Source organism: Hibiscus syriacus, unplaced genomic scaffold (genome assembly GCF_006381635.1).
Source record: "Hibiscus syriacus cultivar Baekdansim isolate YM2019G1 unplaced genomic scaffold, ASM638163v2 tig00110365_pilon, whole genome shotgun sequence".
Lineage (NCBI taxonomy): Eukaryota > Viridiplantae > Streptophyta > Magnoliopsida > Malvales > Malvaceae > Hibiscus > Hibiscus syriacus.
In genome coordinates this window covers 1,063,761-1,076,714 of record NW_024062703.1, presented here as the reverse complement: position 1 = coordinate 1,076,714, position 12,954 = coordinate 1,063,761, and the positions used below count along the sequence as shown (strand labels likewise).

The 12,954-nt window shown below is 35.5% G+C and overlaps 1 protein-coding gene across 2 annotated transcripts; it reads right to left on the bottom strand.

Moving 5' to 3' along the window:
• Positions 1 to 10,360: 10,360 nt before the first annotated feature.
• LOC120121229 (ethylene-responsive transcription factor RAP2-12-like) lies at positions 10,361 to 12,647 on the bottom strand. 2 transcript variants are annotated; one of them, XR_005515977.1, is made up of 4 exons: positions 12,261 to 12,647; positions 10,752 to 11,693; positions 10,601 to 10,659; positions 10,361 to 10,474 (listed from the first exon to the last, which is right to left on the bottom strand). XR_005515977.1 is itself a non-coding variant. In XM_039140644.1 (3 exons), exons 1-2 carry the CDS (start codon positions 12,529 to 12,531, stop codon positions 10,798 to 10,800), a joined length of 1,167 nt encoding a protein of 388 aa, XP_038996575.1. In that variant the 5' UTR covers positions 12,532 to 12,647; the 3' UTR covers positions 10,591 to 10,659; positions 10,752 to 10,797. The 2 variants fall into 2 exon arrangements, 1 of the variants encoding a protein (XP_038996575.1); XM_039140644.1 differs by lacking the exon at positions 10,361 to 10,474 and having other exon boundaries at positions 10,591 to 10,659.
• Positions 12,648 to 12,954: the final 307 nt, after the last annotated feature.

Genomic DNA, 12,954 nt, shown 5'->3' with positions numbered 1-12,954 from the left:
ATCCCAAAATACGTCATACCCAAAAACTAAAAATCTCGTAGCGTTGTGGCACAAACAAATGTGATGGTCGGAGTCTCGATCTGTGAGAAATTGGAAGCAAAACGCGCCGGGGGGGGGGAGAAATGTATAAATGAATAAGCGGAAAGGAGAAAAAGAAAAGAAAAATAGATTTCTATAAGGAATTAAAACCATGTCGTTTTTGTTTAATATTAGTTTTTTCAAGGATTAAAAAATGACATCGTTTGGTGTAAGTGTTCATGTAATGACACCGTTAATTATCTAACGGCAGCATGACAAAAAAATCAATCTTTAAAGATCAATAAACAAAATAGGAAAAAGAAGAAAGCTCAATGATGATTTTGTAGTTTACTCATTTAGTATTTTTCATATTGTTTTACCCCTAAACTATGTTTATACCGTTAACACTGTTAAAAGAAAATGGATCAATTGTATATTTAGTCATTCAACTATTCTTATGGTTCTATTTTCATCACTTAATTATTTTTTCTTTCAAAATAATTACTAAACTTAAGTTTTCTTTTCTATTTTAATCACCTAATTTAATTGCACGTCTGCTTCTTCTCTCTTTCTTCTTTTTTCCCTTTTGTTTAATCTAAAACAAGGTTTAGATTAGTATATAGGGGTGTTCAATCGGTCGTTTCGGTTAACCGATCGAATTAAACTTTCAAAATTTCATTAATTAAATTTTTTTTCGTTTTTAACCGTTAACCGAATAAAAAAAATTTAAAAAATAATTATACGAACCGAACAAAGTTTGGTCGATTGACTGAATTCACCAAAAATTTAAATGATATATATTATATATTTAATATTTTTGGTTGGTTAATTCAGTCGATTAGTTTGGTTAAAATCTAAATTTAAACATCGCTAAAGCTATTAATAAATAAATAATATATTAAATATTTAAAATTTCGATTAATTTAATTAATTAACCGATTTCGAACATAATTAACTAATAAATGAACTTTGAAAAAAAACATTAACCGTTAATCGACCGATTAACTGATTTTTTTTATTCAGTCGGTAAAAATATGCATTTAAGCCTTACCGTTATAACATACTTTGGTATTATACAATTTTTTGGATTCATTGTTTACTTTTAACGGTAACATTTATTTATTTAATGAAAATTTTTATTTATTTTTAATTTCAAAAAAAATGTAATTGAATTCAATTTAAACACATTGCAATTAGTCATTTTTAAGCGTCTTTCATTAATTTTCAGTGTTTAAAAATGTCAATATCAAATACTATATTTTTATAATGAATTCTTATACGTTAAAAATTTTAAAAATAAATCGAATCGAATTTAATGATCAAAATGAAATAAAAACTTAAGTTTAATGATGATTATGAAAAATAAAATAGTTTAATAACTAAAATAGAACAGTGAGAATAGTTGGTGATTAAATATAATTTATCCCTGTATTTTTTTAACAGAGTTAATGAATTGAGACAGGATAATAAATTTTAGTTGAGGGGATAAAACAGTAAAAAAAATACTTTAAAGTCCAACTCGGTAAAAAGAATAGTTCTAGGGGGAAATGATCATTTAAGCCTAATTGTAATGAGACAATCCAAAAGAAATATAGAAAAAAAAGCACACGTCCCATCATTTAAATTAAGAAGTAAGAAATCAAGGGGACTTTAGTTTGCTTATCGATAAGATTTAACCCATCAAGCCATCGGCATTGGTTCCCCAGAAAAAGCTGAACCCTTGGACAAGACACGTTAAAGTAGCCCAAATAATTTCATCAACTTTGGGATCACCAAAACACAATCACCAGATCCCCTCTCAAGATTTGGCTATTTGACCTTACACACACCTTTAACGAATATTTATCTTTTTAGCACCGTTTAATATATATTTTTTAAAATGGCATTCTTTCGATTGAGTTGACGAAAGATGCATTCCCAGGGACGCATTTTATCCGTGTTTTCGTTGAGTTGGATGTCACGTGTGGAAGGCGCATCCCCGGAGACGCGCCTTTCGCCAGCTCGACTGCAACGTATTTTGTTTAATAATAAATATTTTATTTTTATTATTATTATTATAAATTAATAATATATTATGTAAAGTGTTTCGATTATAATGTAAGAATTATCAAATGTATTTTGTTAATGTGTGTTAAAGGTGGAGTGAATTATCTACATTAATATGATATAACAATATATGAAAATCAGTTTTGACTTTATTGTAGTTATAGGAAAAATGTATGAAATTATAATATTACACATATTGTTATATTATTATTTTTGATTTTGATTATCAATCTATTAATTTTATCAGTTAATTATTTAAATGTTATCAATCTAGTCATCTCTTATCAATATTTAACGAAAATATTGATGCATAAGTTAATAAATTAGTATAATTATATATTTAATCTTCAAGACTTACATATTTTATGAAATTAGTCTTATTGAAAATTTAATTTAATAAATTTAATTCTCCAATCAGAACATGAAATGTGTCATCGTATACATAAATTTTTTAATAACTTTTAATTTGTTTAATTTAATATTTTTCTCTACTTAGAAGGTGGAATTATTATTATATTTTAAAAAAAATTATAACTAATAATATTAATTATTATATTAAATAAATATATTAAAAATATTTATGTATTTAAAAGTTAAAAAAATTATTTAGGTGTACATACATTGACAAATTATATAAATGCAATAACATTAAATTATTAGAAACAAAAAACATTCATTTAAATACAATATTAATTACATAGGAGTTAACGGTTATATGATGATAACAGAGCTGGACATTTTTTTCTATTGTGCCCGATGTTTCTACAATGCCCACATCGTTTTTGTTCTGTTGACTTCTCCCGAATATCCATATCACAATATATTCTAGTAGATTTTGGACGACCTGAGTCCCTCAATAGCAATGGATCTGGTACAATTGTAAGCCAAGTTTGAATCTCATTTGGGTCTCTTTCGTTTCCTATGGGCGGAAACTCAAATTCATATACCTTGAATACTTGTGAAAGTTGGTATACGATATCAACATAATTTTTGTAGTCCAAATGCGAATGTGAGCAAGCAACAATGACATGAGAGCATGGATATTTGAGTTCTTGAAGGAAACCACAATCGCACCACCTCTCTTGCAGATTAACTCTGAAAGAGTTAGCTCCAATCCCTTGCAGCGGACGTGGCATTTCGGTTACACGAAACAATTCACGGGTGCGAGAAAAATTTGTAACTCACGTCCCATTTGATGCATCCACTTTTTTCTGTAAATCAACTACTAGTCTTGGGGTGGTAAATATGTCTGTTTTGCATCCAAGTAAGAGCTTGTCCACCGAGCTTTGCAAAGAGTTGACCCAAACGAAAATAAGTCGTTTTAACCAACGCCGTGACTGGTAAATGACGCGCCCCCTTTAAGGTTGAATTTATTGCTTCAGCCAAGTTTGTTGTCATATGACTATAGCAATACCACCCGTCATATGCATTTGTCCACATTTCTTTGCTGATGTCCATAATGTACTCGCACCCCTTCTTATTTTTGCCAAACAACTCTTGTAGCATCGACTCAAACCTTTGAGGTAAGAGTTTGTAACCTAAGCCATTAGGAATATGTAATAGTTAATATGAAGTATAAATAAGTAATAAGAAATTGATAGAAAAATTGGGAAAAAGTAACATACCCATCCGCACGACTAACTAACGTTCATCGTTCTTCTTGTATTTTCCGTAATAGTTTGCAGCAATATGAAGGACACAATAACGATGTTGAACATGTGGAGGTCTATACATTGTACCCAAAGAGTCCATTGCTGCTTTTATCCCGGCTCCTCGGTCTGAAATAATGCATACTCGTTCCCTGGTGACAACATGTAAACGTAAATTTTTAAGGAAAAAAGCCCAAGACTCAGTGTCTTTTCCTTGAACGAGGGCAAACGCAACAGGAAGAATATTGCGGTTTCCATCTTGGACCACAACCAATAATAAAACTTGCTTGTATTTCCCATACAAGAAAGTACCATCAATTTGGATAACTAGTTTACAGTACTTGACTGCATTAATACACTGAGGGTAAGTCCAAAAGACACAGTAAAATTGGCAGCGATCGCGAACCATTCGATCATTCACGTAATGATGTTGAGTTTCGAACTCAACAATTGTCCCGGGATTAAGTCTTTGCACAACATGAAACCAACTGGGCAGCTCGTTGTAAGAGGAATCCCATTCGCCATGAAGTTTGCAAATGTCATTCTGTTTTGCCAACCACGCTTTTTTATATGAGACAGTGTACCCATATTGTGACTGTATAGCAGAAATCAACACTGCAACAGCTATATGAGAGGTTTGCTTCACAATGGGCATGATTGCTTGACAAATAATGTTGGAGTCCAAGTTAGGATGATCCTGGTTTATACCTGTTGCACAACATGTATGAGGACCGTTGTATCTGGTTAGTTCCCATAAGTTGTTCTTCCTCTTCCTCTTTGATACACGGACCATCCATTGACATCCGTTGTGACGTTGGATGCAGTAGCAGACATATTTCTTCGTGTTAGATCGATCAACTCGGGACTTAACTGAGTTATGAATATTGTAACTTTTATTGCCATCATTGCTTCCTCCTTCGATGCGAACTCCATTCCAATATGTAAATTACCGTCATTGACTAATGATTGAAGTCCATAGTTACCAACATCAGGAAGATCTGGAAATTCAGGCTCATACATTGCATCATAATCAGCCTCATACATATGTGCAGGAAGTTCGGCTGGTGTTGTATTTATCGGAACGTCATCCTCGTCATCATCAGAATGTACGTTAAACTGTGGTGAGTCAGGTTCAACGAATAATCCCGTTTCAGCACCATCTGTACCTGGCTCCCGAAGAGGTTCTTCTGGTGGAGATGAGGGTTCCTCCGATAATCCAATATTGAGGTCAAATAAGTTCCCGCTTACGTCTCCTCCCCTTGAACTTGAGGCCATTGTATCATGTGGGATGTGAATAGACTGCCGTCTCATTGGCATTTCCATATGTAAGTCGAAAACATTGGCAGATGAATGTCTGCCCCTTGAAGTAGAAGAGATGTTGCCATATGGATTATTGGTGAAGCCACGTGGGTTGAGATCATAAGCAGTTGCAGATGAATGCCTTCCTATTGAACTTGATGGCATGGTATCTGGCGTTGGATCCGCCATTAATGATGTGAAATCATTACAGATCAGTTGTGTCGGGCTATCAACTTGATCAGCTTGATATGCAATGCCAAAGTGAGAGGAATATGAGAGACCACGAGTTGCACGAACCTCAATAAAAGTGGCATACATTTCAATAAGAGATTGTGAACTCCCCATATGAGCATCAACCATCATAGAAACATCATCATCGTTTGAAAGCTGAAATGATGTATACGTGAGCGAAAAAAGTTCAGTAGGAAATTTGTACTGTAATGAAGATAGTCTTCTCTGGCCTGCTACACGAATCTTTAACGAATTTTTTGTGATTAACTCCTCAATTGTGATGTTTCTCTTCAAGGTTAAGGGGATATAATGATCTGACTCAAAAACAACCCCCTCTTTAGCTTCCTTAATTTCTCCATCATACAAAACAACAGCAGAAAGATGACTCATTTTCAGAGAATTTGAGAATTTAGAGTTTGGGAATTTGAGAATTTGAAAGCTTGTGAACTGAAGTTTGTTTTGAAAGTTTATAATATGTTGCATATAATAGTGTCTATAATCGGAGTACTATTCACATTAAGGCGCGTTCCCGGGGGGGCGCCTTCCATTATTTTGTCAGAGAATATGTTATCATTGCCCTATTATGTCACTCATGTCCCTCGGGGACACTATTCATATCAGTACTTATTATTTCTCAGGGGACTTGAAGGTGCGTTCCCGGGGGGGCGTCTTCTATTATTTTGTCAGAGAATATGTTATCATTGCCCTATTATGTCACTCATGTCCCTCGGGGATACTATTCATATCAGTACCTATTATTTCTCAGGGGACTTGAAAGCGCATTCCCGGGGGCGCGCCTTCCATTATTTTGTCAGAGAATATGTTATCATTGCCCTATTATGTCACTCATGTCCCTCGGGGACACTATTCATATCAGTACCTATTACTTCTCAGGGGACTTGAAGGCACGTTCCCGGGGGCGCGCCTTCCATTATTTTGTCAGAGAATATGTTATCATTGCCCTATTATGTCACTCATGTCCCTCGGGGACACTAGATATATCAGTACCTATTATTTCTCAGGGGACTTATAGGCGCGTTCCTGGGGGCGCGCCTTCCATTATTTTGTCAGAGAATATGTTATCATTGCCCTATTATGTCACTCATGTCCCTTGGGGACACTATTCATATCAGTACCTATTATTTCTCAGGGACTTGAAGGCGCGTTCCCGGGGGCGCGCCTTCAATTATTTTGTCAGAGAATATGTTACCATTGCCCTATTATGTCACTCATGTCCCTCAGGGACACTATTCATATCAGTACCTATTATTTCTCATGGGACTTGAAGGCGCGTTCCCGGGGGCGCGCCTTCCATTATTTTTTCAGAGAATATGTTATCATTGCCCTATTATGTCACTCATGTCCCTCGGGGACACTATTCATATCAGTACCTATTATTTCTCAGGGGACTTGAAGGCGCGTTCCCAGGGGCGCGCCTTCCATTATTTTACAGAGAATATGTTATCGTTGCCCTATTATATCACTCATGTCCCTCGGGGACACTAGATATATCAGTACCTATTATTTCTCAGGGGACTTGAAGGCACGTTCCCGGGGGGCGCCTTCCATTATTTTGTCAGAGAATATGTTATCATTGCCCTATTATGTCACTCATGTCCCTCGGGGACACTAGATGGATTGTGAAATCAGGTAAATTATAACCAAAATTTAACTTCTTTTGAAAGTTCAGCAAGTTAAGAATAACTTAAATTAAAACGTTATGTGAAGTTTGAATAAATTAGATAAAATGTTATGGATAAATTGAATAAATGTTAAGTGATAAGTTGATTGTGACATTGAAATTGTATGGAATGAGCATCGAGATGTTTTTATGAATAAATGTGAAGTGATAAGTTGATTTTAATGTATACGTTTTAATATATATGTTAATGATAAAATCATATGTATGGATAAATTTAATTTCAATTTAAGTATTGTGAACTATAATTGGAATATAACTTTTAATTTCGAATACAATTGGAATATTAAGTTGAAATTTAATGTTAAATTTCGAATACTATAATTTATATTTTAATTTTAAATTTCGAATAATATTATTTTTATTTTAAATTTTGAATAATATAATTTGTATTTTAAAAACATTTATTAAACATTTAATGTTAAATGTGAATAAAAAATAACATTAAAAATATGTATGTAACAACCATGAAACATTTAAATAACATAACCAAATTACATAAAATTCTGAAATATAACTATTTAAATAACATTAAAATACAACTGGATCACAGATGTCGTCTTCTCGAATGAGTTCCACATGGCGGTGGTTGTCTATTTCGTGGAGGATTTCTTCGTGGAACTTGTTCTTCAGTCTCCTCATCTTCACTATCATCATCAACAACATTTTCTTCATTTGGTGTAGATGACGCTGAAGGGGCTGAAGGGCCTATATAAAATAACGACCCTGGAGGAGTGCTAGTAGCAATCCCACCGCTCCCCAGGAACTGTGAAAACTGTGGAAACATTGGCATCGATGTCTGTGATCCAGATGGAGATTGAGGTGTCTGCGGAGAAGCACCACCAGCCAAATAAGATGCATATGAACCATATGCTGGATCATTAAACATAGTCGTATATGCACCTCCATATGGTATAAAACCCTGCGGGCTAGGCATGTAACCTGGCGGGCTAGGAATATAACCCTGTGGGCTCGGAATGTAACCCTGCGGAGATGACATATAAACTGGTGGGCTTGGCATATGAAGTGGAGGGCTGGGCATGTACCCCTGCGGCATCGACGGATAAGGATGTTGTGGTGGGACTGATGCAGAACCGGTAGCGCCTTCTCTCCGTCCACGCGTCGGGGGACGATGATATTGAGACGGTTGACGTCTTTCTCGGCGTCTAGGAATGTTAACCCCTCGTGCTTCCGCCGAAAGTAGAAACGGCTTCCCATTTTCATTAAATCAGTCTATATAGTTATCCGTAACCATATGACCAGTTTCAGCGTAATATTGTCGAGGGGCCAACAGTGTATATTGGTTCTCCCAAAGCGCAATCCAATCTCTGTGTCTCACCACCCAGTTAACATATTTCTTTCCTCGTCTATCTATGTTATGCACGTCGTCTAAATTCCTAGGTGCTCCAGGAATATATTGCGTACAACCATACTGACGGAGCACGCGATCAACTGGATGCCACTCAATAATAGCATAACATATAAGAGGTATAACCGATATCCATACCTCTAATGACCCACTAAGGTGGGGTGGGATGCAAGCTTTCACTTCATCGCTCGCATAAGGTCTCCACTGAAACTGAAATTATAAATATACAATTCAAATAAATAAAAATATTCTAATTATATCTAGCATTTTAAATTAAAATATTAATAATTAAACAAATTTAAAAACATACCTCAGACCCAGCTTTCGTATTAATAAGTAAACGAATTTCCTCTAACCCAGTAGGTATACTTTTATGGTCATTTGTTTTCATCGACCACCTATGAAATATAATATAAACTAAATATCACCCTATTTAATTGAAAATATTTAAATCAAAATTTAGTTCGAAAATTACCTCAACAATAAGGGGAATACGTATGGTTCATTCACAATCGGGCATAAGAAATGAATGTGGAACCACGCCCATGATTGTAGAAGCAGAAGACATCCACCGATAGCAGTTTTCTTATAATTCGTCGCCCGACACATTTCTCTAAAGAGAAATGCCAAAACTGCAGCGCCACAACTATATCTTCCAGTTTCATCAAAATCGATCATATGCTGCAACCACATACAATGCACCTGGTTGCGAGATTTGTCGGGCATCAATATTCCTCCAATTATTCGTAGAATATATGCCCGAGCACATGCTTTTGCTTGATCATCTGAAGCATTTTCATTTAAAACCTCAAAATTAACTTTCAACCAAGATAAAGCTATTCTACCTCCATTAAACTCTGGCGGAGCAGCTCCAAGATAATTAATGCACATTGATTGCCAATTACCATCCGCCATACCACACATCATATTTCCGTCGACGGGAAGCCCCAGATGCATAGAGACATCCTCCAATGTAATTGTGGCCTCTCCACATGGAAGGAGAAAAGTGTGTGTCTCGGGCCTCCACCTCTCAATCAGTGCAGAAATTAGGACAGGTTCGAGTTTGCAACCGCCAATAATTGTTGCAATATACCCGAACCCGGAAGAAGCCAAATATGGCAAAATACGTTCCGGTGTCGGTATACGTGAATTTTTAATAAAAATCTCCAAAATACGATCAGTATCCTAAATAATATACATTATAAAAAATAAAAATTAATATAAATTCATAATAACTTTAAAATAAAAATAAATTTAAATATTAACATTAATTATAAAAAATATTACCATATCGCTAAAATATCTGGAGATACAACAGTATTTCATTTTCCATTATAACTGTAGACAAAACAATATAATTAGCGCACAAAAAAATTAATAATTCTAAATAAATAATAATTATATAAATATTATTTTAATAAAAAAATAATAATATTTACATAAATATATTAATATAAAATATAATAACTATTTAAAAAATTAACATAAAAATAAATTTCTTACCACTAATAACAAATTTAAAACTCAAATTGTTGGAGAATTTGAGTTATATAAGAGAGGGGAATATGATTTTGGTGTGAAGAATGAGGGAGGGTTGAGGGGATTTATATAGGGGAGAAGGGGGGTAGTTAGGGAAAACGGATGGGGGTATTTATGACATTTAATGGAAGGGGCGTCTCCGGATATAAGCTTTCCACACGTGGCAATCGAGTCAGTGAAGGCGCGTCCCCGGGGATGTGCCTTCCACACGTGACATCCAACTCAGCGAAAATAAGGGTAAAACTTTTTAGCTGCTGGGTTCATTTTATAATATTTTTTTATAAAATCAATAATATCAAAAAAAAATTGATTTGTTTATACAAATTTATAATATAAAAAATATCAAATAATTGAAGGTCCAATGCTCGTCACTTGCAAGCTAGAAAACAGAGCAGCAGACTGGGAAAATCCTATTTATAGTTCCATAGTGAACAAAGTCCAATGCAACCGCACATTGCATTGCTAGCCCATATGACTTCACGTGCCTCTGCCACACCACGACATATCATGTCCAAATTTTATAAGATGGAACTGGCCTCTTCCATGATTAAGAATTTAGTCGATTACATCAATTTAAAATTGACCAGACGTATTTTCCATCCATCCAAACAAAAACTAAGATCTCTGAAAGTAAAGGGAAACACTGATCAAAGATTAAAACATTCATATGTTCTGGTCATTATATCACACACATAAACTACTTGTAGTCGTTAAAATTTAACATTAATGATAAAGCATAGTAAAAGAAACCTCAGAAAGCACTGCACACAAGGCTTTTATTTGGGCTTCACACATTTATGACCAAATTCCTGAGACAAAGTAAAACAACCAAAAGATGTAAATAAAACATCTTGTTCAAGCAAAAACGAAATTAATGTTTGCTTTTGTGAAACCCACTCACACGTTGCTTTATTTACAAAAACTAGCAAGTTGGGTGAAGTTTTTGCTCAGAAAGCGGCCCCTAGCATGGATGGGAAGTCATCGAAGCTCCAGAGATCCATCGGGCTTGAGCCGTCCTGTGTTTCAATTCCGTTGAGTAATGCATCCATCGAGGCATCCCAGTTCCCGTCGAGGAACGGCGGCATTTGGAAGAACTTCATCTGATTGCCCAAAGACAATAGCTCATCGGATAAACTCTTTCGCGAATTTTCTTCTGTAGGAATGTCATCATCGGAACTTGGTTTCATCTTCTTATTAGGGTTTGCATCCTCCAGGAACTCATCACTCTCTATGGAAGCTTCGAGAATGGACGATATCTCGGGAGTTTGTGAACCCTGTTCTCCCCAGCTATAATCAGAACAATAGATGGAGTTACTCCCCTGATCGGAGTTGAAATACACTGGGGTATTGTCAGATGGATTAAACGGTTTAAATCCAGCATCTACAGACATAGGAACCGGGTGCACGTATGCAAATTGATTCATCAGCGGCTTCTCTTCTACGAAGCTCATGGTATCAAAGTATTCCTGCCCGGGGTTGTTCATGCAATTGAAATTCTGGTTCAGATTTGGCTGGACAGGGTTCAAGTTTGACTTGGAGACTGGTTTCTGAGAATTTGTCTTAGCTGCGCGCTTCGGAGAGACACGAGGAGTCTCGTCAGGGAAGTTCACCTTAGCTTTCTTTCCACGGATTCTCCGAGCCTCAGCATCGTAAGCTCTTGCGGCTTCTTCGGCAGTATTGAAAGTTCCTAACCAGACCCTAACCCCTTTCCCCGGGTCTCTGATTTCAGCAGCCCATTTACCCCATGGACGCTGCCGAATCCCGCGATACTGACTCTTCCTCTTTCTTTTCGCGCATTTCTCATCTTGACCGTTGAATTGGGCGGCATTTCCGGAGTACGAACCTGCAATAATTGGAAAAAGAAAGTTTAAAGAATCAACCAAATACAAATCACAACAAAACTTTCACAAGGAAACAGAATTCAAAACATTAATCATCAGATATACATATCTAGTTATTACACCCAGAAATCATCACTCCATGCGTTAATATTATCGAATTGAATTTGTTCCAAATCAATCAAGTAAACTTGATTTTTCCTACTGCAGATGGACGACGAAACAAGATCTCAAACAGCAATATACAAAAGGGAATATACCAATCTCAGGAGACTAACAACGAAATGAATAGTTGTGTTTGCCGAAAATCTCAGTATTATTCCAGACAGACCTTTGTTTACTCAAGTTGAAGAAGTTCTAAATTGCTAAGATTTCACAATCTAGCTTCTGCAATTTTCTTTTTCATGTTATATTTTCAGCTTAAAATAAAAAAAAATGGAAAAGGGGGGAAATTAACTTCTTAACAAATGAAGCAAAGCACTGCAGCAGGAAATAAAGAAATATATAGCCTGCGAAATATCTAGAAGAACACAAGCTTTTAACGAAATTTCAGCTAAAACCAAGTAATTTACCATGTGAGGCATCAGAAGATGATTTCTTTGAAGCAGAGAAAGCAAATGGCTTGACATCATGGTCATCTACATCAGATTCTTCGTCCTTAAATTCCTGGAAGTCAGTCTCGAAATCATCATCCAAATCGATCACCGGCTTTGAGTACCTTTTACCGTAACCCTTCTTAAACTCGGATTTCTTCAGATCAGGCCACAAGAAGTCGGGCGTCAAGCGTCGCGACGAACGCTCCGGCGGCGCTATGAAATCGGAGATGATAGCACCCCCACACATGGTGGTGTTTGTTCAGATAAACTTCAGTCAAAGAAAAAAAAAGACTTTACAGAGAATTGCTAACAAGACGATAAAACGATTCCTTCAAGTTTTGGTTTTTGGTTGGTGAAAGGAAATGAGATGTTTTTTTGAGGGTTTAGTGGGCTAATAATGTGCATTTTATAGTTCTTGCGGAGGAAATGATGAAAAGTTGTATTTACCTTTTCACCCTTGTTTGATCAATGAAATTACTTTTACGACAATTATTAATGGTTTGAATTTTAATATTGTAAATGAAATCGAATTTTAAATAATCTTTGAGGGTCTTGAATTTGTTTGATTTAATGATTTCGAACGTGTTATAATTTGTACGAATGACGTAACTTTTATATCTCGTTGATTTCTATTTCATCCGACTAAGATATATACCGTCCTCATTAATTG